General features: G+C 49.7%; 1 protein-coding gene across 2 annotated transcripts in view; it reads left to right on the top strand.

Annotated features, from left to right (window-relative positions):
- Positions 1-27145, top strand: part of LOC147222526 (exostosin-1a) — a 183781-nt gene that overhangs the window by 120661 nt on the left and 35975 nt on the right. For both annotated transcript variants that reach the window (XM_086166841.1, XM_086166840.1), the window contains exons 3-5: positions 19259-19352; positions 19771-19878; positions 24873-24992. In XM_086166841.1, coding sequence (XP_086022967.1) covers positions 19259-19352; positions 19771-19878; positions 24873-24992 — 322 coding nt within the window. The remainder of the gene's footprint in view (positions 1-19258; positions 19353-19770; positions 19879-24872; positions 24993-27145) is intronic.

Here is a 27145-nt window from a genome sequence, read left to right as displayed (position 1 = left end):
AGAAATCTTTAAGATAAGATTTGAGAGGCATTTGAGGGACACAAGTTTGTGTGTGTGTGTGTGTGTGTGTGTGTGTGTGTGTGTGTGTGTGTGTTTAAACTGCAGGACTCAGAGGACTGCTGCCTTTGTTGCACATTACAACTCTAATCAGACGGAGCATTGTGTGTGAGAAAGAGGAGAGCTGTTTGCAAATCAGTGTGTGTGTGTGTGTGTGTGTGTGTGTGTGTGTGTGTGTGAGACTGGGATATTGAGAGTGACAGCTGAGTCTTGACACCACCAACACGCTCTGCTTGTCTCCTTGTTTCACTTCAGACCAGTCGACTGAACTGTCTCGCGGCAGACCAAATTAAAAGCGCTCACACACACACACACATACACACACACACACACACACACACACACACACACACACACACACACACACACACACACACACGTATTCAGATTAGTGCCCGGGAAGAGGCTCATTGTCTGAACTCCAGTCGTATCTCCGCTGCTCCTCTTCAACTCTCCAGAAGTCAATTATGGAAGTGAAAGGCATCCAGTCTCTCTGAGCCTCCAGATGGAAGCTCAGCTTCTGAAGGTTGGATTCTCACCGGCTTCCTCCGGCCTGCAGCCTCCTTGTTCTCCAGCGGGGCTCCTCAGGGCTCCTCAGGGCTCCTCAGGGCTCCTCAGGGCTCCTCAGGGCTCCTCAGGGTTCTCACTGTCCAAACACGTACGGGAGGTTCATCGGAGACCCGACATCGTCCCGATGAGTGATGAGAGGGTGAACGCTCGTATGTCTCTCAATGAAGTGAACGGACGGGTGTGTTTCTCTGCGCGGTGTGTGTGTGGATGAGAGGGTGAGCGGACATGTGTCTTCATAGGATTTGTGAATGCGATGCCATGTTGAGACCTTCACGTCATACGGAGACATTCACCCTGTCATGGACACCTCATATAAAGGCATACAGATCCTCTCATCCTCAACCATTCACTCATTCATTCACTCATCATGTAGAAACTGGCTGTGCGGAGGGCGACCCCCGACCCCGACCCCTGACCCCGACCCCGACCCCTGACCCCGACCCCGACCCCCGACCCCGACCCCCGACCCCTGACCCCCGACCCCTGACCCCTGACCCCAACCACGACCCCGACCCCAACCCTGTCCCCGGCAGCAGCCGTGTTTTTAGTTGTTTTTAGTTGTTGTTGTTGTTGTTGTTTTTGGATGCCATAGCAACTCTTTATTTCTAATTTTCCAATTTCTTTCCCGCCCCGGGGGGGGAACTCCTATCTGGATTAAAGGATTAAACGCACCTTGATATCCGGGTCCATGAGCAGATCGCTCGCTAGCGGCAGGAAAATCCCAGCGGGGCTTATCGGCGGGGGGGGCCTCGTTTTGAACGGCGGTGGGATTACGCCGCGTCATAATAAAATAATCCCGGAAGATTTGCACATTAATTTCCCCTCCTGCTCCAGGTGGGCCGCGGATCCTCGGACGGCGATTCCTTTGTTTTAGCCAGATAGAGCTAACGTTAAGCCCCGCCCCCTCGGACCGATAGCTCCCGTTATCGGCCAATCACAGACCGGTGTGTTGTATGTTTCTGTGTGGATGGACGGATGAAGGAATGAGAGAATGGAGGAATTTCACAGTATGACGTGTGAATGAATGAGTGAATGGTTGCACGTCTACATGATGTGGGACTGAGGGTGAAAGTTGTGTGTGTTTTGTGTGAATGAGAGGGTGAAAGTTGTGTGTGTGTTTTGTGTGAATGAGAGGGTGAAAGTGGTGTGTGTGTTTTGTGTGAATGAATGTGACTAAAAACAAATTGCAGTTAAAGTTCATATTTATTTTGCTTCATTCTGCACTTTTAAGCCATTTAACACTTAATTATCCTTCCAGTTGCATAAAAAAATATTTTAAAGATCAGATTCATTTGACTTAATTTAAAATTGATTAATTCATAAGTAATTAATTAATATATGACATTTTTTGTCAGTTCTTTAATCTGCACCTCTTGTGTAATTATTCCCATCCCGGAGAGGGAACGGGAGCGCCGTCCTCCCGTGTTGTTTCCTCCGGTCGCCCCGGGAGACGTTGTTGTTTCCTCCGGTCGCCCCGGGAGACGCCGGACGTTCCTGCGCGTCCGACGCCGCCACACTGGATCCTGTTCGCCGCCGTCTTTCCACACACTGATTCTCCGCCCGCCCACGGCTCGGCGGGACGCCGTCTCTCGAAGATAGAGGGAGAATATCAACAGGCCACCCACCGCCGACTGTGTGTGTGTGTGTGTGTGTGTGTGTGTGTGTGTGTGTGTGTGTGTGTGTGTGTCTTTTTTGTGCACAGCGGTGATACTATTGGAATATTAAACTCCTTCCCTGGTGAATGGCAGGCATATCAAAGACCAGAGAGTCTGACAGCACAGCCTGTGTCACACACACACACACACACACACTAAAACACTCACACACACACACACACACACACACACACACACACACACACACACACACACACTATTTATACTCAACTCCAAGGCGCTGTTCACAGCATCACACAGCCCGAGGAAAGTGGATCTAATTTTTATGTTTTACTGGCTCCGTCCTTAAATACTTAAGCATGCAGACGGCCGGGCTCGGGGCATCACCGCCGCCGCCGCCGCCGCCGCCGCCGCCAACCGGAGCAAAGCCGCCGCTTAGCAACCTGTTTAGCGGCGGCTGATCCCCCGGCTGCAGCCCCTCGCAGCCCAGAAGTGCTAACCTTAACATTTTCCGGCTTGTTGTTGTTGTTTTTTTTTTTTTATCCTTGCTATTCTTAACAACGCTCTGTGACTCCTGTCGCCATGCCGACGGGAGACGGGTGGCGGAGGCCTCGACATGGTCTCTGCATCAAGATGGCGGTGGCAGGGGTGGTGCTGGAACTGTAGCGTGATTGGTTCGAGCTCTGAGATGGGCGAGAGGGGAACTTCTCGTGGTTCAGACAGCAGAGGAACCCTGAACCGGCTTCTTCCGCGAAGCTCGGGCTTCCAACGCTTCCTCGTGGCGCCTTGTGATCGCTGGAACCACGACCGGGTTCTTGCAGACATTATTCAAGATCACTACGGTCACCGCTTAGATGTTTCCTTGGGACAAGATGGACTGACGAAGAGGTCCGAGCTCTTCCGGTCTGCTGCGCCTCAGAAGGGTTTCCAGCGCTCGCAGAGGAACATCTACAATGTGGACCAGAATAAAAGCGGATTAGCTAACGGCTAACGGGGTTCTTCCGAAACTTTTGTCAGGTCACAGTATTTAATCTGAATACAACCATTACACTTTATATCAGGCCATTGCAGTCATTTTGCACCGTAATAAAAAGAATACATACATCAAAAATTATAAATATATAAAAGTAAAGTTTGGAGGGTTTTATAGCCTCATGAGCTAGTAGTTCACTGCTAATAATACGTAGCGTGTGCAGAGCTTGTGCATCACCTGGTAGGAAACTTGATATTTTCTTTTAAATGCCGCTTTCTTCTTAGCGTCAGTCTGAGATGCTTCGTTCGCTCGTTTTCTCCAGAAAATGGTCTCCTTGGTATCTGCAAAAATTGCAAAAGGAAGTCGTTGACCCGTTTTTTTGGGGACTCGTCGTCCTTGTGGCTTTTCAGGGGACGCCGGTTTTCTGTTTCTTGGAACGCCAGAAGGAGAGGATAAAACCCTTGTCCATAGTTATTCTTCCATGGCAGCTTCCATCTCCATGGCGTCCAGGTGGTCTTCTTCTTCAGGGGTTTGTTGGGGTGCTGGTGGCCACCGGCTGAGGAGGCTGAGGAGGCTCCCCCTGGTGGAGGCTGCGTCCTGGAGCCGAACTCCGGCCGGACACCTCTTGGAGCGGCGTTTTGAACGCCTTCTCATGGGCGCTTCAACCTCGCCGTTGTGCTTGTGATCTATTTTATTCCAATCAACAGCCTCCCGCCGAGCGTGGAATCAGGAGCTGACAGAAAGCAGAGAACCCCCGGCGGACGGCTCAGACATCCAGGCTGCCGATCCTGAAATATTTAGCGCGCGGCCTCCCGCGTCTTCCGAAGCGCAGCTTTTTTCCAATCCGCCTCGCCTGTTTTGTCTTTTTCGCCACTTTATTTTCCCTTTTAAACCACAAAGTGATGAATAAGTGAAAGGCTGACGGCGTGGCGAGGAGAGGCGGGGTTTATTATCCGCTGGCTTTGAAAGGAGGATCGGGGATTCGTCGGGTGGAAGTGACGACCCGAATGGGCGATTAATCGCATCCATCACACGGGGGCCTCGATTAATTTAGATTAATCGGGATTTGCTCGGTTATCTTTTCATTCATTCGTTCATCATGCTGCTCTCACCCTTCCATAAACCTGCTCGAATAGCACATGGACTCCCGTTGCCAGGGCAACGCTCACCCGCCATCGCCTTTTGATTTCAAGACAAAGCCATCGGTGATCCGAAACCCCGGAGATCCAAACCGCCGGACGAGGCGCCACAACGTCATCACCCCGGCAGGAACTGCGTCCGGAAGCACTAACTGAGCACCAACATCAGCGCACCTTGTATAAAACCACTAATGCGAGCTCTTCCCCTTTGAAAATGCAGCTGAAAGCACTGACCGCTAACGTCAACTCACCTCTTTTAAAACCACGTCTGGGACCGCTAACGCTAGCTCATCTCATTTAAAAATTGCCGCTCATACAGCTAACGGCTAGCGTTAGCTCACCCCGTGTCAGGCCGCGCACAGGGATGGCGGCGGAGTGGGGGGGGGGGGATCCAGGTGCGGATCTTCATTTCTTTCATCCACAGAGCCGAAGCCTCGACCAAGGACCGGATTAATGGTGCCGAGTGTTAATTTTGCGCGGCCCCTTGAAGCCGCGGGTGTCCATTGATTCCACGAGGCCGTCGCACGGCGGCTCGTTGTTCATTCAGCAGTGTAACTGATGCTCTGGTCCTCCGTCCTCCTCTCCTCCTCGCCATCCTTCCCTCCTAAACGCTCCCGTTCGCCGCCAGCTCCTAAATCACGCTATTCGCGAACCGTCTCCTCAGGCGGCAGCGTGTCAAGTGTGTGTGTGTGTGTGTGTTTGTGTGTGTGTGTGTGTGTGTGTGTGTGTGTGTGTCACCCCCCCTTCCTCTGAACACACACCCTCGCCAGTTGTTTTGCTCTGCTTTATTAATCCTGACTGTTATTTAGGTCAATATAACTCGTAACAAATTGGAAAATAATGAGGCGGCGGCGGCGGCGGCGATGGCGCTGGCCTGCGGAGCGGCGGTTATGACTCAGCGTGGCGTTGGAGCGCGCTCAGATGGGGCGGAGGGGACGGGAGGGTGGCCAGGGGAGCCTTCTCAATCATGTGGAGTCACTTTCAAGGATCGTGTTCAGGTCGATCCATAAGGTGAACGGCGTCGCCTGGATACCAGGAAGATTGGGGCGCACGGGAAACGGGAAGATGACCTCGCCGCGCCTGATTGGTCACTTCCATGGGTCTCGAGTTTCCCGACCGGACGCTGCGGGTTTTTCCGCTCGCGTTTCATGTCTGGCAAATGGCGAGCGTCCGGAGCATCCGGAGCGTCCGGAGCCCTGTCGCGGAGGTCTGAGGTTCTCCTCAGTGGACGACCAAAGGTCCTGAATGTCTCAAGGTGCCGTGCAAAGGACAGGAGGACTCCTGGTTTTCTTCTGCGCTCAGTTATTTTTCCTTCAAAGTCCCTTTTCTCTCTCCGTCCTCTGGAGGCGGCCTGATAATCACCCCTAAACCCCATGTTTTTACCATCCTTATTTCCGATCAAAGCTTGAACGTGCGCTCGGTCCCCGCATGAGGACGGACCCTCGCTTCTCCTCAGATGGAGACCTCCTGACTTACTTGTCTCATTTGTTGACGCCCAAAAAAAAACACACAACGTTACGAATGGAATTTAGCGGTAGCTTACTGTTGGTGTGGAGGACAATAAAACCCAGACCCCTTCTTTCTCCAAGGGTAGAATGAAGTTCTGGAAGCCCTCATAGGTGTCACCGTCTTCTATGACCGACTCTCTCCTCTGCAAGAAGGTTCAGCACCTCTTTAGACGCCTTACTAGATGTTCCATAGATCTTCGTCCTTCTCCAAACCTTCTCGCTGTGCAACCTTCCACGCCAGCAGACGCTGGAATAGCAGGTCACGGAGAACCTGTGAGAGGACAGTTCTGGCTCGATGCCGTGTGGAGAACAAGCCAGAACCAGGAAACGGAAGAAACCCCCTTCTTCTCTGGAAGCCTCGGGAGTCACCACAGGGGTTCCGGCTTCTCGCAGAGAAGTTCACCTCCGATCTGTCGTTGTTGCATGCAAAGACTTTTCGGCCTTTGTGACGGGGAAGCTAATGACACCAAGTGGCACCATTACTTAAAACTCTTTTATCAAGCCTAAGAATTGGACACAACGGTCTGAGGAGGTTCTCAGTCATCCAGGTCATGGTGACCTCCTTCAGTGCTGAAGAAGCTTGCTAACGTGCACAGGACAGAGCTAGCTGCTTCTGTTAGCATCACCTTTGTGGTTCTGTAATATGTGGTTTTGCTAGTATTAGCGCTTCCCCCTGAAGGCTCTTTACCGCTCACGGTCCGTGGATTCAAAACAACGCCTTGCTAATTAGCAGGTTGTTTCAGTGGTGACTTTGCCTGGAGCCGCGGCTGCAGAGCGGCGAGACGCTAACCAGACTCTCGCGAGCTCGGACTGAATTCAATCAACTCTGTCGTACGTTAAAATCACGGCCGACCCCCGTCTGGCGTATCGGAAACGGAGAAAGAAACAAGCGTCGCTCCCTCCTACGATAAAATGCATAAACGATTACCATGGAAACAACAGGCTTGTAATTAGGATTTCTTTCTTCCCCCTGTAATGAATGGGAGCGGCGGGGGGGTCGGCTCTCTGGATCCATAACCAACAGGATGAGATTCTATTTTTCTTTTTACGGCCCCCCCGGGGGCACCATCGGGTAACACTTAGCCAGTGAAATTACAGGGGTTTTGCGGGGGGGCAAATATCAAGAGAAGTTGAAGGTGGAGGTGGGACTCCATCAGGGATCAGCTCTGAGCACCTTCTTGTTCACAATGGAGATGGACAGGCTGACGGATGAGCTTAGACAGAACCTCCATGGACCATGATGTTTGCAGATGACATTGTGATCTGTCGTGAGAGCAGGGAGCAGGATGAGGAACATCTAGAGAGGTGGAGGTATGATCTGGAAAGGAGAGGAATGAGTCGCAGCAAGACAGAACATATGTGTGTGAATGAGAGGAACTCAGGTGGAACGGTGAGGCTACAGGGAGTGGAGATCAAGAAGGTGGACGATCTCAGGTACTTGGAGTCAACGGTCCAGAGTGTAGGAGAGTGTGGAGAAGAGGTGGAGAAAGGGGTTCAAGCAGGTTTGAATGGGAGGAGAAAAGTGTCTGAGAAATGGAAGAACATCAGCTAGGAAAGTAAAGGTGGAGGAGACACCGGTGAGATGATCAACAAACACTGACAATGACCAGAAGACAGGAGGCAGAGCTGGAGGTGCAGAGATGAAGATGTTGAGGTTCTCTTTGGGAGTGACCAGGATGGAGAGGATCAGGAAGGAGTCCATCAGAGGGACGACACATGCTAGATGTTCTGGAGAGAAGGTCAGAGAAGCCAGACTGAGATGGTTGGGTCATAACAGGGAATATATTGGTGGACGGATGCTGGAATTGGAGGTCTAGAGGAAGACCTAAGAGAAGATGGATGGAGCTGGTGAGAGAGGAGATGAAGGTAGTTGGTGTGAGAGAGGAGGATCCAGAGAGCAGGGTTGGATGGAGAAGGTGGAGTCACTGTGGAGACCCTGAAGGGAAACGACCAAAGGAGAGGAAGTTCAAGATAATTACGTTTCCTAATGGAAGGATTGGTGGCCGTCGTCACTCAAACAGGGCGGCGAGGCAGCGCTCAGCATGCGGCGTCTGACAGGAGGGCCGGCGAGGGTTAAGAGCACAGCCTGATGTACAAGACGTCGCTTGTAATCTGAGGAATTAACACCTCGCTTATCTTCACGGCGCTCCCGCCTCCTGCTCATCCCTGCTCCAGGAGAAGCAGAAGAATGCTAATGTGTAGCGGCGGTGGAATTAGCCGTCGGAGGCAAAGATAAGGCCCGGGGGGGGGGGGGGGGGCGCCACGCCCTCGGGACATCTCAGGCGAGGAGCAGGAAACCATCTGAGAGTACAAGTGTCCTCCTGGAAGCAGGCAGATCATGTCAGAGGGAAGAGAATCCTGAGGAGTCTTTGAGGAGGAGGAGGGAGAAGATCTGCTAAGATAAGGTGGAGCTGAAGGTCGAGGTCTGAGATCTTCAACAGACCAAGTACTCGACCCGAGAGACACCCGTGAACCTTCAGCGTGGGACCTGAGGACGGAACCTGAAGATGTCCTCCTCCGTCGGGAGTGGACTTATCTTCTATATCTTCTCAGCGATTCCAGAGGCAGATCCTCCGTTCAACACGCCTGCCCGTCCAGACAAACGGCGGCGATCCTCACGAGAAGGTGAGGAGCGTCAATTTATCGGTGGGTTTTCGCTCTTTGACCGCGTCGTGTTCAACCAGGCCTGTTGAGGACATCTTCATGGAGGTCCGGACTTGTATCTCCTACTCTTCCGTTGGGATCCCGTGGCGTTCCCGGGCCAGCGGAGAGGCGTCGTCCCTCCGGTGAGTGCCGGCCTCCCCTGGGGGCTCCTGCACCAGAAGACTCCACCAGATGGTTCTAGATGGTTCTAGATGGCTCTAGATGGCTCTAGATGGTTCTCCTCCCGGTGCCAGAGGAGCAGCAGAGGTGCTGCTCAGAGGCGGAGGGTTCAAATAATAAACCTCTTGTCACGTCACAGTATTTCATCTGAACAACCATCACACTTTACATGAGGCAATCATTTTGCACCATAACAAAAAATAATAAATAAGAATAAAGTTTTGAGGGTTTCATGGCTTGATGAGCTCGCCGTTCACGCAGACCTTGTGTATCACCTGTTGCTGTGAACACCTAACTAAGTTGGAATCTTGATATTTTCTTGTGAACGCACTTTTCTTTTTGCCGGCAGCCTGCCGGGCTTCTGCCCTCTCGTCCTTTTTGCTCGTTTCCTCACGAAAAAGCTCTCCTGCGACTTTTGTTTGCGGCTCATCTTTTCCCAGCGCTAGCTTGTGGCAGCTGATGTGTGAAGCCGTGCGACAGAGTTTGATGCGGCTGGAAGGCGACGACGGAAACGGCCCTGTTTGAAAAAATGACCAAGAAAGCTTTGTTTCGTGGTCCGGGACCCCGGGGACCCCGAAACAGAGACACCGTCTCATTCAGTCATCGCACGGCGACAGAACGGTTCGCCCCGTCTTTCACATCGTGGAGATCACAAGTGTCAAACCCAGAACATCTGAAAAGGTCTGACTGTCTTCGAACAGAAGGTGTCAAACTCTTCTCACTGAGGGCCTCATCAGCAGAGTGGTCGCCCTCAAAGGGCCACATGGAACCGTTACGGCAGAAATAGAGTCACATGTGACGCCTAGCGTGTGGTAGCCGGTGCGTGAAAACACACGAGTAAAGTGCAGCAGCGAAGCGAAGGCGGAAACGGTCGTTTTTCAAAATAAGATCCCGTTTTTGGGTCCTCGCCTGTATTCGTAGAAGGCGCTCACACAACCTCTCCGTGGAAAGCCCGCGGCCACGGGCCTCCCCCGGCGAGGCCCGCGTCTCGGAAAAACATAAGAGGTATGTCTTTTCCCCTTAACGTCGCAGATAAAGAGAGACGGGCGAGTGAACGAGGGAGAACCCGCTTCAATTATGGATACCCAACAACTTCAATTAAGCACAGGGGCAAGAAAGTCAATACCCGGGGCTGATGACGTCTCGGGACGCTCATTCCTCACCCGGGAAGCGCCTTGTCCAGAGGCGGCTGGCGCGCACACACACACACACACACACACACACACACACAGCATTCATAAATACAAGCCAGGTATAAATCACTCCCCGGCTAACAAGAGCGCGGCCGTCGATCCGCCGCCTCGGGCCTCGCCATCTCTGTTTCCCGCTCATCGATACTGAGTAATGATCGCCACGTAATGTGATGTAAACAGAGGAAAAGTGAGTTTTGTTGTTTGGCGCCATTCGCCGAATAGATCAGGGAGATGGAGCAAGTTGTCCCTCGCCTTCTCGCTCTCTTTTATTCTTAGGTTTACATGAAAGTGTTCTTCATGACTTCCTAAAGAGAGAACGGTGGTGATGAAAGAGGACGGGACCCGACTGGCCTCTCGGACGGGAAATGAGAGAGGGAGTCGAGGGAGTCGAGGGAGTCGAGGGAGGCGAGGGAGGCGAGCAAACACCAGCTCTGGCTGGCGGTGATGTCAGAACTGACATGGAAAGATGACGCAGATGGAAGGCTGTTTCTAGAAAGATGGGAAGGCCAAGACAAGTCTGTGCTTGGAGGAGAAAAAGCGGTTTGTCTTCTGCGTTCTGAGGCAGTCGGTGGTCAAAGAGTCGAGTCCGCGTCCAAACACGGAGCTAAGAATGCTAAAGCTAGCCTTCCAGAACAGCGACAAACTGGCCAAGAACTAAAGCCAAACTAGGACGGCAGCAGCACGCGTTGACCAAAGCGGCGTCCAGAAACACGGCAGCAGTGAAAGCTAGCTTTGGAACAGAACATTTTTTACATCTTTGCAAATTCATTCGTAACATTTTTATATATTCAGAGTTATTTGACATGAAGGAGTCGCTACATTTACTCGACGTTCCATGTGGTTCCATTGACAGCGTTGGCGTTCCACGTGGCCTTTTGAGGGCAACCGTTCTTCTGACGCCCTCGCTGGGAGTGAGTTTGACGCCCTGATCAAGAGTCATGCAAGCATTCAGCCTGTCATTCAAACGTCCTGCAGATCCAGACGCTCGTTCACCCTCTCATCCACCCTCGTGCACAGACATGCAGGCATTCAGCCTGTCAGCCTCACGGCCGGACACCTCAGGGTCTCCACTGGACCTCCCGTAAGTTTCTGCTGGTCAGTGTTCTACTGTGCAGTGTTCTACTGGTCAGTGTTCTACTGGTGCAGTGTTCTACTGGTCAGTGTTCTACTGGTCAGTGTTCTACTGACACAGGGTTCTACTGGTGCAGTGTTCTACTGGTCAGTGTTCTACTGGTGCAGTGTTCTACTGTGCAGTGTTCTACTGCGGCGGTGTCCACCTCCAGACCTGCTTCCCTCTCTCCTGATTGGCCGCCGCCATCTGACCTCAGACTTCCAGCGTTACGGTCTCACCGTGGAGGAAGTGAGGGCGGCGTTTGTAAATCTTTATCTTTTGGAGCCACCTCCTCCCTCCTGGGTCTCCTAGAAGATCCCCAGCACGTCTACCACCTTCTTCTCCTGCAGCCTCTTCCATCTGGACGGGATCTTCTGAGGAGGTGGTTTTCACGAGGAGTGTGAATCTCAGTAACCTTCCTCCTCCTGCGGCCCAAACAAGGATGCTCGGGACGAATCGGCCGGTTGAATTCCCGCGTGATAACTACGCCGGCGTAAAGTCACGTTTCTCCATTTTCCTCTGGCGACCCCCGGAGGCGCCGCCGATGCAAATCAGGGCGGCGGCGCCGGCAGAACGCCGATTTGAGGAGAACACGCGGAGGTTCCACCTCCACTCGCCTCGTCTCCGTCTTGGCCGTTCACCCTTTTACCAGCCGAGCCGCCCAGACTTGAGTGGCGTGTCTTCACAATTATTGATTTTTTTTTCTGGGCGCTTGCACTCAGGTTAACCTCGCAAGAATATCTCATCCATGGCATGTAACTGCAGCACTGTGTGTGTGTGTGTGTGTGTGTGTGTGTGTGTGTGTGTGTGTGTGTGTGTGTGTGTGTGTGTGTGTGTGTGTGTGTGTGTGTGTTGTGGGCACGCACGTTTGCCACCCACCACGTTGCATAAAATGAAAACTTTGTGGTTGAATCCATGCGATGCAGTTTACATGATAAGCTGAATAAGCAGACAGAAAAAGAGAACGCTAACAAATGGCGGCGCCGGGACTCGATTCATTGATTGTGAACGCGTGAAGCGTGAAGACACGAAGGGGTTTGCCTCGCTCGGGCTCTCGGGGGGCAACATTCATTCATTCACTCATTCATTCATTCATTCACTCATTATCTGCTAATACTCTCTGGGGTGGAAGGAGCGACTTAAAAATATAACCCTAATTAATATATAACATCAGGGCTGTTGAAATAACTGTGTTAATACAGATTCATATATTTGCTATTATTAACAAAATACGTTATACCAACAATAATAACAAAAATAATAATAAGTCCAAATATCGTCATATATATATATAAAACCACAAACTCTATTTAATAAAAGAACTGTAGAGGTCAAAATAGTAGTTTAATGATATTAATGATTGATGACGGATTCATCTACAACTGATCTTATGATTTGTTGGATTAATCGTCTTAACTGCTCGACATTTATAAACATATTTATACACACGTGTCTAAACACACAGATAATAAGGAATAAGAACTGTAGAGGTCATAATAATGATAATGTAATAATGATTGGTTCTAGATTAATCTGAATTTAAATAAATTGAAAGGCAGTCTTTTTTAAGTTGTAATTGTTTGGCAGACACAGAACACACACATATATGCAGTATATGTATATAAATAGATTGTATATATAATCACCTTTAGTCATCAGTCTTTTTATCTCCTCCAAACAAAACAGGGTTAATAATGAAACAACTGACAAAATAAATAATCCTATTAATGTTTGGTGCAGGATTAATCTAAATTGATCTAGAACCAGCACCATGATTAATTGAACTAAAGATGTTTATTATTTGATAGCCTATACATATATATATATATGCAAACACATACAAACAATTAAAGATAAATAAATACTTTCAAGCTCATGGCAATAATGGCAATTATAACAATAAATGATTTAAGTAGAATTAATTACTTCAAATGATATATTCAATTAATTTAAATTGCAATTTCTGGAGAGTCAGTCCTTTTAAAGTGTTTAAAGATATTAATTGACTGACAAACACATACACAAATACAGTATATGTGGATGTACAGATGAACGTATTCCCAGCTGGATGTTGAGGTGAGCAGAGAGGTTTGGAAATGTCAGTCCATCACCTGAAGATTCTGCCAGGAAAAAGATCAAGACGCTGGAAAAGAAAGGAATGAAAAAGAAAAACAGCTATCCCTGGCTTTTTATATTCCAACACTTTGCAGAGATTGTGTGTGTGTGTGTGTGTGTGTGTGTGTGTGTGTGTGTGTGTGTGTGTGTGTGAGTGCAAGGACGCCATCCCAGAAAGGTCAGAGTTGATTGGTTAACAACAGAAAGCTTTTACCTGTTTTGTGCAGGAACATCTGCGCTGAAAATATCTGCTTCAGGACGAGTGATTGGGTTTGGATTGAGAGCCATGGATCGAGTCCGGACACACACACACACACACACACACACACACACACACACACACACACACACACACACATTCACCCTGTCATACACAACACACATACACACACACACATTCACCCTGTCATCCACACTTCAACTCTTCTCCCCCCATATAGAGACATCCACCCGTTCACCCCGTCACCCTCACGGCTGTGAATTCTGTCTAGGAATCCATGAAGATAGCGCCCCCTGCAGGCAGGAAGAGGCTGGCGTTGGTTGCGACGAGAAGCTTGGAAAGGGTTTGAAAAAAGAACCGTGACGGATAAAAAAAAACACTGAAGATCGGTGATTCATAAAAAATGATATCTACTTTTATTTTTTTTGATTATTAGTGTTTTTTCAACCACTTCCTGTTTGTTTCCTTGCATCTGTCCCCGCCCATATGTGTGTGCGTGTGTGTGTGTGTGTGTGTGTGTGTGTGCATTAATATTCCGACCAGCCTGCAACATTAAGCTTTAATACCAGCCCAGAGACCTGGGTTTCAGGAGGGAGCTGCCTCGACTGCAATGTTTACACACACACACACACACACACACACACACACACATACACAGTGATAAATATGGAAATCCTGGTCGTCTCGAAGCGGCGCTGACACACAGTGATGAACATGCAAATGATTGGCTTAGGACGAAACCGGTGGAGCCGTTGTGGAGACGCTCTGGATGGGTGTGGTGTGTGTGATGGTGTGTGTGGTGGTGTGTGTGGTGGTGTGTGTGGTGGTGTGTGGTGGTGTGTGAGGTGGAAGGTTGTGCGTTGGATCCCCGGCTCCTCCCGCCACGACGAGCATTGAGTTAGCGCTTAGCAACTTATTAGCATCGGCCCGACGCTCCCTGATTTCCTCAGAATAACTGCAGGAGCAGCAACATTTTAGCCTCTGTGCTCTTTTTATGAACAGAGGCTGCTTGTTTTATCCGCGTGTGTGTGTTTCATAATTAATTGTCTAGACAACACACACACACACATCCACAACCTCAGGCGCATGTCGACACACAGAATGGGTTGGAGGCTCGGTCCTATGTGGAGAGTAGCCATCCCTTTATTTGTAATTATTCTCTCTGCCTGTGTGTGTGTGTGTGTGTGTGTGTGTGTTGTTTGTAACAATTACCACTGCTGCTCTTGCAGTGTTAACCGTGGACAGTGTGTTTGTGAGACGGCAGCCCGGTCAAATCGTCCGCAGTGGGCGAAGCTGAGTGTGTGACAGGAAGTGGGCGTCTCTCGCTGGCGTCCATCTGAGTCCTGCATCATTGAATTAGTAAAGACACGGCAGGAGCCCGTTGTTCAGTAACGATAGGCTTCTGAAGTCGTAATGGATCTGTCTTTTGCTCCATGCAGTAAATGCCGCTCTCTTTTTGGGTCCATGTGAGATGTGTGGGGATCTGCTTCCACCACCTGATAGCTTTGGCTTTAAGTGCTGCTGGGAGCAAAATGTTTAGGAGGTAATGTCCATGCTTTCTGTCTCCATACGAGCTGCCCTTATTAATGCAGTCGTAGGGCTTTGTGGAGGGTCCGGTTTGAAGGCCGCTATGAGGGCGTCAAAACCTCCTTAAAATAAACTTTTTATTCAGTTTAGTTTGGGGCAAAGCCAAAGTATATGTGTGTGGTTGCCGATAACTACCGTAGTTCCTCCGTCATGAAGCACAACATGTCGGCCCTCTTAACCATTATTTCTGGTCTTCTAAAAAAACCTAAGAGTTACTTTCAACTTGAATTCCCTTCAGGAGTTTGAATTTGAGGTCCGGCGTGCCTCAGTGTGGATGTCCTGGCTGGTGTCCATTGATGTGTCTGCGGCGCAGCTGCTAGACGAAGTCACATGGCGGTCTACCAGCCTGGGCGGTCTCCGTTCACCCGTTCATACGCAGAACTTCATCTGCGTTCTGTCTGTTGAGCGACGAGGCGACGGTTCTCGAAACAGAACGTCCTGAAAAGCCCTCTGTCGCCATGGAGACAGGAAACATGCGACACTTTCAAAAGGGGCACGTTGCCTCGCCAAGGTTGAAGTCGATGGCAGTGCCTTGGTGGGTGGACTGTAGCAACGACGGCGGACTCCTGAGTACTCCTGAGTACTTCTGAGTACTCCTGAGTACTCCAGGCCACTTGAGAGAACTCCAGGGTACTCCAGGGTGCTTTGGAGAACTCCAGAGTACTGCGAAGCACTTCAGGGTACTCCGGGGTACTCAAGAGTACTTGGATTAGCATGACTGCCAGTCTACATCCTCTTGGAGTTGCCCCTCCTTGTAGTCCAGGGTCACTCCGGGCTGTAACTCCACATCCTCGTCGGTCCGTACAAATACTCCACCGTTGTCGAAATTCACGCTGCCCGTCGCTCCCAGGGTCGCTACGGCGCCCAGAAAGGAAGTGCCTTTACACAGGGGGGTTAGGGTTAGCTCAGCGGCCAATCACAACGCCGACTACCGCCCTGACCAGCGTACGACTGCGTCTTGGGTGTTTCCTGCGGCCTGGTGTGCACGGATGTCGTCTCCAGAATGGCGGCATCTGCACTTGGAGCTGTTTGAAAATGGCTACCGCGTGGAAAAGGCACCCGAGCCTCTTTTATTTTCGCCTGGACTCCCCCCGCAGGAGAGCGAAAGCGAGAGCGATCCTCTTTGTCTCTGGCATCTTTAGCAGAGTGTCATCTCCACGCCAAACGCGAGCCTCCGACCCCCCGCCCGCCCGCCGCCGCCGCCGCCGCAGCGTCCGAAATGTCCATTCCGATTACCGGAAATGTGTTTTTGTCTTGGTGTGCGTGTGCGCGGCGTCTTATCCCGGGGATTAGTTTGCTCCGCAGACGTGGAGCGAACGTTCCTCATCGGTTTTGAGATGGGACCCCGGGGTCGTCTCTGAGAGCCCCGCCGATCGATCCGTCACCCCTGAGCGCGGCGCCGCGCTCGGCCGCGACCCTCTCGGATTATGGAGGCATCTCGCCGCTGAGATTGACTGTTTTGAGTGTTCGCTTCACTTGTTCCTCCTTTATCTGCGTTCTTGAACCAGGCGGGAGAACGGAGAACCTTCATGACAGTACAAACGTACGTCGTGATGAAAATGGCTGATGCTAGCGATGTAGCAGGACGCTACCTGGCCTGGACGTCCGTCTTACCTGACCGGGTGGTGGAGGAGACAGAAAGGTGGACGCTGAGCAGAAAGCAGGAGGGAGCATCTTACATATTCATTCATTCATTCATTCATTCACTTTCAGACACACAGGACCAGTCACTTGTCAATCAAACATACAACCAATCACCTTCTCATTCACACGCTGCTACGATCTACGTTCTCCATGAACCTCCTGCGTGTTCTTAAGCCGTGGGAGGAACCTGAAGAACCCCGAGGAACCCCAATGTGTGTGAGAGAGTGTGAATTGTTGTGTGACCTGGTGATCGACCGGTGACCTGGTGATCAGGGTCTCTCTGGTCCTCCAAACCAGGAGAAGCGGTGTCGATAATGAATGAATGAATGAATGAATGAAGTCTTTGTATTATCAATCAGCAGAACGCTCAAATCTCGAGGCCCCTTTTATCCGATGACGTGCGATGGGGTCTGGATATTGAATCCGTGCTTTTATTCTTCTTCGTCGTGTCCGATGGCCAATTCCGTGCTCAGGCTCCGCCCCCTTCCGTGTCGTCGTCCAGGGAAAAGAAAAACGCCACTGGCTTTTAACAAAGGCGGCGCCTTTTAGCACCTCGGCTAACAGCTACTTGACCAGTGCAACCCCCCCGGGGGCGGCTGAAGGTCAAGGGTAGCGTCTGCAGGCATCGTACCATCAGATGTTCCCCTGACCCGAAGGAGGGTTTAACCTCCGGTTAATCCCTTTAACTAGTTCCCCCAGACGGCTGCCGTTCCACCTCCTTCCAATCCATCCCTGGATCCAGCCTGCAGCCGCCGCCTCGGGGGACGACAGCCGCACACAGGACATGTCATTCTCATCCTGTCGTCATTGGCAGACCTGCACGTGCACGCATTCACACACGACCCACACACACGACCCACACACACACACACACACACACACACACACACATACACACAGGCAAAGGCATGTGCACACTCGGTCAAACAAACACACACGATCGCAGTGTCGCTAACTGCAAACACGGATGCGGCGTCACTGATGTGGCAGGTATGTGTGTGCACGAGTTTGTGTGTGTGCGTGTGTGTATTTGTGTGTATGTGTGTGTGCGTGTGTGTGCGCGCACACACTCGCGCGCCGATGTCTATCTGTGAGGCCATGGGGACAGTTGATCCCCAGACAGATTAGGCGGCAATCTGAAATCTCCTTGGGCTCATGGGATCATGTACACACACACACACACACACACACACACACACACACACACACACACACACACAGAATACCAACTTTTAAGCTTTAAAGTCACACACAATTGAAAAGTGACTCATCAAAAGTCAAATAAATGTAATAGTAGTTGTTTTATTAACAGTAGCGTGAGACAACAGTAGCTGTTGATGTTTGCAGATGATACTGTGATCTGTAGTGAGAGCAGAGACCAGGTGGAGGAACATCTAGAGAGGTGGAGGTATGATCTGGAGAAGAATGAGGGTGAGTCGCAGCAAGACAGAATATATGTGTGTGAATTAGAGGAACTCGGGTGGAACGGTGAGGCTTCAGGGAGTGGAGATCAAGAAGGTGGAGGATCTCAGGTACTCTCGAGTGAGTAGAAGAGGTGGAGAAACAGGTTCAAGCAGGTTGGAATGGGGGAGAAAAGTGTCAGTCCTTCAATGAGATAGAAGAACATCAGCCAGATGGAAAGGAAAGGTGGAGGAGACACTGATGAGATGATCTACAAACACTGACAATGACCAGAAGACAGGAGGCCGAGCTGGAGGTGCAGAGATGAAGATGCTGAGGTTCTCTTTGGGAGCGACCAGGATGGAGAGGATCAGGAAGGAGTCCATCAGAGGGACGTCACATGCTAGATGTTCTGGAGAGAAGGTCAGAGAAGCCGGACTGAGATGGTTGGGTCATAATTGTGAATATATTGGTGGACTGATGCTGGAATTGAAGGTCTGGAGGAAGACCTAAGAGAAGATGGATGGACGTGGTGAGAGAGGAGATGAAGGTAGTTGGTGTGAGAGAGGAGGATCCAGAGAAGGTTGGATGGAGAAGGTGGATTCAGGGTGGAGACCCTGAAGGGAAAAGACCAAAGGAGAAGAAGAGTGATGGTAGTCGTCATGGTAACAGTAGTACAACCATAGTAGTTGTATTACTGGAGGTACAGGGATTCCAACAGTCCTAACAGAAGCAGTAAAGAGACAGTCATACAAGTGGTAGTAGAAGTAAGTGCAGTAAAGTGATGTTAAATAAAAGTGATAAAAGTGAGAAGTCTTCTGAGTACCAGACAGGTCAACTATCAGCAGTATCTAGATCAGGTTCTCCAACCACTGAGAAACTCTTTCTTAGAACAAATGATATGATTTTCATTCTTATTTTGAAAAACAATTGTTTCGCCTTGACTTTCCTGCCGCACTGAATATTGTGATCACCTCATGTGAAGTGACATGCTTGTGCTCAGATGAAATACTGGGACTGACTGAAGGTTTTATCTCCCCGTCTCCGACCGGACGTTGAACAAAAGATGACTTTTATTTATTGCAATATTTCGTCTTCATTTTCATAGAATTCTGAGCTGGAGATCTTCGTTCCCTCGTTCTCACCTCTTTCAGCTTCTCCTCTCTGTTCCTACAACGTTTCCTCGCACCCTGACCTAACCATCGTGTGTTTGTGTGTGTGTGTGTGTGTGTGTGTGTGTGTGTGTGTGTGGTGTGTGTGTGTGTGTGTGGGTGTGTGTGTGTGTGTGTGGGTGCCCACAGGTACGACTACCAGGAGCTGCTCCATAACTCCACCTTCTGCCTGGTTCCCCGGGGCCGACGGCTGGGGTCGTTTCGCTTCCTGGAGGCCTTGCAGGTACACAGTGTGTGTGTGTGTGTGTGTGTGTGTGTGTGTGTGTGTATTATTTGCACTGAACACATAGAATTGTCATTTTATCTTGATCATTATATTCTTATATTCTTTATTCTTCTTTGTAATGAGTGTAAACGGGTGCCTCTATCTGAACTGTAAATGAGAGGGTGAATGTTCTTAGTCTACACATGTCATGTGACGGAGACGGTGAACATTAAATGTCCTCATATGACTCGTGGATGACTGTGTGAACGGCGGCAGTTGTTCCAGGCTCCGCCTCCTCCCGCAGGCCTCGCCGCCGGACGAGCAGGAACCAATGAATGAATGAATCTCTCCATTTTCTTGATGGCGCCTGTCGTAGATAAATCATCGAATTAATGACCTTCCTGTGTGTGTGTGTGTGTGTGTGTCACCCCCGCAGGCCGCTTGTATCCCGGTCATCCTGAGCAACGGCTGGGAGCTTCCCTTCTCCGAGGTCATCGACTGGAGGAAGGCCGCCGTCATCGGGGACGAGCGGCTGCTGCTGCAGGTAGACGCCTCCTGTCGTCCGTCAGCTCCTTCCTTCGCTTTTTCATCCGTGCGTTTACGTTTTCATTTGTTCGCCGGTTTATTTGTTCATTCCCTCGTTTGTCCATTCGGCGATTCATTTCCTTGTTCATTCGTCCCTTCGCTCACTCGTTCATTTGTTCATTCACTTGCTCGTTCATTCGCTCTACATTTGTTCTTTCATTCTTTCGTTCGTTCCTTCTTTCACTCGTCGGTTTGTTTGTTTGCAAACGGTTGTATGAACGGTTGCCAGAGTGTGACTGCTTGTGTGTCCTTCTGTGATGCGTGAATGACAGAATGAGAGACTGTCATGGATGTGGATTCCTGGCACTCGAACGGCGGCACGCCGTCTCTTGGTGGGTAACATGATCGGCGTGGATTGTTGAAAAGCTAGTTTATGGTCCATGCACACCTTTGACCTTATTTGAAGGCGGTGTGTCAAACGTTCGGCCCGCGGGCCGGTCCCGGCCCACCAGGAGTCCCATCCGGCCCCTGGAATGAATCTACAATTTGAAAAGATACAGAAATCATCAACTACATCTTTTAAATAAAAGAGCAGTTCCCATCTGGTCATCTAGGCGTGCAGTGTTTCAGTCCGTGTTCTCCACACGCCACAGCACCATGTGACTCACAACTCCCGCCAGATGGGGGCTTCCGGGTCCGTCAATCGCATTTTTACGTCTGGTTAGAAACGCAGCCGCTTTCCCGTCGACCCCGACGCCCTCATGGGCGAGACCTGGTGGTCAGAAAAGAGAAAAGCGGAGGCGGAGCCTCGGGTTTCCACTTGGGATGTGTCGGTGGAGGTTGGTAAGAAAGCCGTCCGCTCGGCGTGGACGCCGCCAGTTTGGGTGCCAGGATGAAAAATACAAGGAAAGGAACGGAGAAGACAGAAGTGAGGCAGGTGTTGTTGAAATGGCGCTTACTTTTCATGTATTTTAAAGGCACAGTTCATTCCATAGAGAGATTTGTCGCATTGACTCTTCTGCTTTACACTAAAACACAGGAAACACTTCCAGTTCATCCTGCTCTGATGGTCCTGGTCCTTGACATCAAATCAGGCCCCTGTTTTAAGACAGTCAGACCTTTAAGACGTCCTGGCGGCCACATTAGAGTTTGGCACATGTGGCCTGCAGCTTCCCAGCCTCCCAGAGTGCAGGCTTAGTGGAAAACACCATGAACGAATGAATGAAGGAAGGAAGGAAGGAAGGAAGGAAGGAAGGAAGGCCTCTTTCCATCAGTGTGAGGATTAACTGGGCCAGATCTCTGGTGGGAGCAGGAACCTGCCAACACATCTGCAAACACAGGAGGAAATCTAATTGCAGTGCTGTGTATTTTACTCAATTATATTTTACTCACACGTGACGGCCGTGACATCCGTGACATCCGCCGCCGCCGCCGCCGCTGCTGCCGCCGCTGCTGCCACTCGCACCTCAGCCGGGAATTTTTTATTTTTATCCAAGGTGGATTATTTCGCGGTGAGATTGCGCTCTGCTTGCCAGGCGGGTGATATTTACTCTCCATAATTACTCTCTGTATTAGCACCAGGCACCTGCGTGACCTTAAACCGCCACCTGGACGTCGGCGCATGTGATAGCTTGTGTGTGTGTATGTGCGCATGTGTGTGTGCATGTGTGTGTGTGTGTGTGTGTGTACGTGTGTGTGTGTGTGTGTGTGTGTCCGGAAGGACCGGCGGTCTTTAATTAACGCCATCCTGATCCCCATTCAGACTTGATCAGCGCGGGGAGACGAGCGGAACAATGGCGGGTAAATGAGAAATAGCCGAGAGCTCGCCGTGACGCTAAACTTAACAGGATGGGATTTTTAATTTTTATAAAGATCTTTTCCATTCAAGCAATTTAAAAATAAAATTAGGTGTGGGGAGGGGGGATTTATATCGATGTAAAAAAATGTCCTCTCCGGCTTATGACATGATTACATCATTGTTATTACAATGGTTTATTTGATTATTGCACATCTTCAGTCTATATAGTTAAAAAAAATGAAAATGACTGATAGGAGATCTTGGTCCGTTCATATAAATCCAGTTTATATTCACTAATCAGGCAAATAGATTTCTGGGATGGTAATTCTATGGCAATATGTTACCATTTAAGAGGCAACTAGCCCAGCGGATATTTCCAGGTAGCGAGGAAATTTACATAATCATCCATAAAACACGTCGAAAAACATTTTCCCGTTAAAGCGCAACGGCAATGACGCCGTAATAAGAGCGCGGCAGTAAAATATAAAAAAAAGGAAAAAGGTTACACTCTTGTGTTTTTTAATCAAAGTTAGGGGGGCACCTTGGAGCTGCTCGCGGCGCTTCCTGAGACAGATGGCGGGGATTAAATGTGGATCACAGCAGATGTTTCATCCCGGACCCTCCAAAGCGCAGCATCGGCCCCGTACTGCTGAATCGGACAGAAAACCCTTTAAGTCCCTCGCAAAAAAGCTGCTTAGTCATCTCTGCACGAAGACACGGCGCTACCGGCGTTCGCTGTTCTTGTTGTTGTTGATTTTCATTATGATTGTAATAATTCATAGTCATGAAAAACAACAAGGATTCTTCTTATTCTTCTATTATTCTAAAATTCTTATTATTAATTGCAATTTTGAATGACTTTTTCATTATTTATTCACGCTTTCATTCACACGTCACATGGTGACAAATATGCATTCACCCTCTCATTCTCACTGTCTTCAGTGCCTGCATATACATATATATATATATATATATATATATGTGTGTGTGTGTGTGTGTGTGTGTGTGTGTATATATATATATGTATATATGTATAAATATGTAAATATATATATATAGACCTTGTAGCAGTCACCCTGTCCTGCAGGCCGTAGATGCAGCCTGTCCCTCCGTCCATCCAACCCTGGCTGTTCTTCTAAAGTCCAACCTCATCCCTGCGTTTCCCACACATTAACAACAACAACGACAACGACAACGACAACAACAACAACAACAACAACACAACAAACCAAATAAAACAAACAAAACACAGCAAACCGAATAAAATAAAACAAAACAAATAAAACACAGCAAATGAAAACAAAACCAAACACAACAAACCAAACAAACACCTGATATTATTTTGTTCCATTTTCATTCTTTTTCTTGTTTTTTTTTTCCATCACAAACGGCCGTAGATTACATAACCTGCACCGTTGCGTTAGCATATTTAAACGGGCGCAAACGTGTTTGTCGTCAGTAAACAGCCCTCCGATACGTGTGTGTGTGTGTGTGTTTGTGTGTGTGTGTGTGTGTGTGTGTGTGTGTGTGTGTGTGCTATCGTAGCGCGGCGGCCTGCTGGGAGAGACGAATCTCATTACTTTCAATTAGACCTCTCCACGCCGTACCTGGCTGTTTAGTATGTATGACTCCCCCCTCGGCCCGCTTCCCCCGCGGGAGCCCCGCCCCCTCCGCCCCCCCGACAGCTCACAAACACCGCTGGGGGAGGAGGGGGGGGCGAGTGGCGTTTACTGCCCGCCAATTTAAAGCCGGTGAATGTGTGACCTAGAGCGGAGGTTCCCACAGGAGGCCTTCATGTCTGCATGGGTTCCTCAGGGTTCCTCAGTTTGTCTGTTTGATATGTAAGGGAATGTTTGCATTTCTAGAGATGATCTTTGGATGACAGGGTGAATGTTTGTTTGCCCCTGTGAGGGTCCAGGGTGAACCCCGGCCCCTCGTCCGCCATCAGACAAGGACTGACAAAGTGAATGAATGAATGAATGAATGAATGATGTGGCGCTACTGCTAGCGAGCCCTTCATCTGGCGGCTAATGGGAGTTAGTCCAGCTCAGAGCCCGATGTCCTGCTTCTTTGCCTTTAAGGGATCCTCTGTTATTTTAAACATGTCATTTTATATTTCTGTGTATTATAAAATCAGCAAGGCCATGAGTTTTTGGAAATTGGAGACAGCAGGATCGTTTCAGCCGGGTGTTCATTCATTTGAAGGCCCGTGAAAATGCAAAGAGCTCTTTCAAGCGTCCGTGTTCCTCCCGTGGTCCCGGGCCTCCGCCCAGGACCTCCTAGTTTCGCGCTCAGAACACGAGGAGGCCTCCGGGGCCGCGGATGCACCGGAGCCTCGGAGCCGAGCGCGTCTCAAACCCCTCGCCGGCGGCGGAGCTCCTCGCACGGGCATACGGGCGGGCGGGCGGGCGGGCGAGCGAGCGAGCGAGCGAGTGAGCGAGCGAGCGAGCGTCCTCCTCCAGGGGCCTCAGCCAGCTGCTCCCGTCCTCCACCTGAGAGGAGACGGATCCTCCACGGGACGCCAGACGGAGAGGCACCGGCACGTCTCGTGCACAAGAGCCAGGAAAACAGCCGGGAAAAGAGTCGTGAAAAGAGTCGTGAAAAGGCGTAAACGCCGCGGAGGAATTAGATAGAAGAGGTTAAAGATGGCGGGACGTGTTCGCCAGGTTTCTTCTCCTGCCGCTGGAGATTTGAGGTTATTGATAATCAGATGATATCCAGGAGGCTGCGACAGGAGATGTATTATTAATAATAATTATCATTATATTAATGTTATTACAATAATTTTTTATCTTCAGTTGCATTCGTGAGGCGAAACTCGTATTAAATCCTTTACAACACAATTGTTAACTGACATTTATATATATGGACATTATATGGAAATATATATATACGCACATATACTGCATATATATATATATACATATATATTATTTTATTTACATTAAGGAACATGCAAACATTCACCCTCTCATTTAAACATCATATTGAGACATGTTATAATAACAATTAAAAATCCTTTCCAATTGTTATTTGACATTTATATGTAAATGTTTACATATATTTTGTATGTACGTGAAGGCACACGCAACCTTCACCCCTCATTATTTCTAAGTTAGAGTTCATCTCCAGTGTCCTGAGTGAACGTGGTCTTCACCTTCAGTAGTGGAGTTGTTGAGGCAGGAGGTCGTCCTGAGCTTCTTCTGGTCCTGCAGGTTCCGTCCATCGCTCGCTCGGTGGGCCGAGACAGGACGCTGCTGCTGCGCCAGCAGGCCCAGTTCCTCTGGGACGCCTACTTCTCCTCCGTAGCCAAGATCGTCTCCACCACCCTGGAGGTAAGAGAACACCTACGTGTGTGTGTGTGTGTGCGTGTGTGTGTGCGTGTGTGTGTGTGTGTTGTTAGTCGTCGTTCTTCTTTTCCCCCCTGGAGACCTGATGAAGATGATCTTCACCGCAGCTCCCTGCGTTCTGTCACCGCAATGAATGGAAATCCATGCGTTCATTCATTCCTTCACTTATTCATCATGAGTGTGTGTGTGTGTGTGTGTGTGTGTGTGTGTGTGTGTGTGTGTGTGTGTGTGTGTGTGTGTGTGTGTGTGTGTCGCCCAGCGGTGTACAAACCCCAAGCTGTGTGTTTGGTCTCTCAGCTGATCAAACCTGTGATTTTCTTCTTCTCCTTTGTGACAATTAGATTTGTAAATGAGCTGAGCTTCAGAGCGTTAGCTGATCCACCTTCTCCATCTCATCATGTTCTCTGGATCCTCCTCTCTCACACCAACTACCTTCATGTCCTCTCTCACCACGTCCATCCACCTTCTCGTTGGTCTTCCTCTAGACCTCCAATTCCAGCATCCGTCTCCCTCCTCTGACCCGACCATCTCAGTCCAGCTTCTCTGATCTTCTCTCCAAAACATCTCCCATCTCCTGCTCCTCTCCATCCTGGTGGCTCCCAACGAGAACCTTAGCATCTTCATCTCTGCCACCTCCAGCTCCGCCTCAGTGTTTGTCAGTGATAGTAGATCATCTCACCACCGTGTCCTCCACCTTTCCTTTCCTCCTGGCTGATGTTCTTCTATCTGATTGAAGCGTGACACTTCTCTCCACCCGTTCAACCTGCCTGAACCCGTTCCTTCACATCTTCTCCACACGCTCCGGACTGTTGACCTCAGCACTTCAAATCCTCCACCTTCTTGATCTCCGCTCCCTGTATCCTCAGCGTTCCGCCAAAAAGAGTCGACCGAACGGAGGTTTGAAAAAACCCGGACGCCAAAAGCGCTCCGAAAATACAGATCATACATTTAACATTTACAGAAACATCTTCTGGCGTGACGTCTGCAGCACCAGGCTCTTCCTGGGACGCTTCACGGACACGCGTGACGACAAACAGGTCATTTTAAAGGGGAAGAACACGCGATTGATTCCCTCCTGTTTTTGCGCCTCTTGTTCGATATTTCATGTCATATCAACGTTCTAACTTTATCCTCAACTTTTTCCAGACCAGAGAAACGGATACTTTATCACGTGTGCTCACACACGGAAACTAAAACATTCCTCATCAAAGGGTCACAAAATAAAACATGGAGTAAATGCTAACTGGACAAACACATCAAAACAAAACAGACAGAAAACATGTTTTGGACAAACCCGGGAACCCGTGGAGAACAAGGTCGAGAGGTTTGGAGAGCTTTCAGAAAGCTCCTCCTTCAGGACGACGGGTTAATGGATCACGCTATTGGTTTGTAGGTGAAGCGGCGTTCTGCGGTCTGCAGGTGTTCACGTGAATAACTCACGCCGTCCTCGCCGGAGCGCCTCCCGAACTGCCGCTTTGTATCTCCACGCCGACGCTAATTTCACAACTAAAGACGGACCACAGCTAATTTACGGAGCCGCCGGAGAGAAGAGCTTTTTTTTTTTCAATGCATTTTAATTTCCCCGAGCGGCGACATTTAAAAGGTTCGAATAAAAACCGTCCGCCGCCTGGAGACGACGACTCCGGGACTCAGTTCGCCAAAATAATTCCTTCATTCGTTCAGTATCTGCGCTGGGAAGGCAGAAGGACGGCTGTGAACAACCTCACGTTCGACGTCCACCCTCTCGTTCAGGTCACGGAGAAGGAAACAATCATTGCGTAACATAGATGAATATGACCGTTCGCCCTCTCATTCTCATGTCATCTACTGACACGTCACCATTCACCCTCTCATCCACGTCCCATACAGAGATACAACCATTCATTCATTCATTTAAGACTCATCTCAAGACACACGACCTTTCACCCTCTCATTCTGGTTCTCCATGAACCTGCTGCCTGTGTTTGGACTGTGTGAGGAACCCTGAGAACCTTGAGGAACCCCCAGACAGGTGAAGAACGTGGAGACTCCAAGCAAGAAGGTCTCCTGTGGGAGCCGACCAGGGACCTTCTGGCTGCTAGCTTGAAGCGCTAACCAGCACGTTTATCCCGACAGAGTGGAAGCAGACACGGGAGGCG

This window comes from Fistularia commersonii, chromosome 20 (genome assembly GCF_037954325.1).
Source record: "Fistularia commersonii isolate RoL2024-O1a breed Wild chromosome 20, RoL_Fcom_v1.0, whole genome shotgun sequence".
Classification (NCBI taxonomy): Eukaryota; Metazoa; Chordata; class Actinopteri; order Syngnathiformes; family Fistulariidae; genus Fistularia; species Fistularia commersonii.
This window is presented reverse-complemented; position numbering and strand designations above follow the sequence as displayed.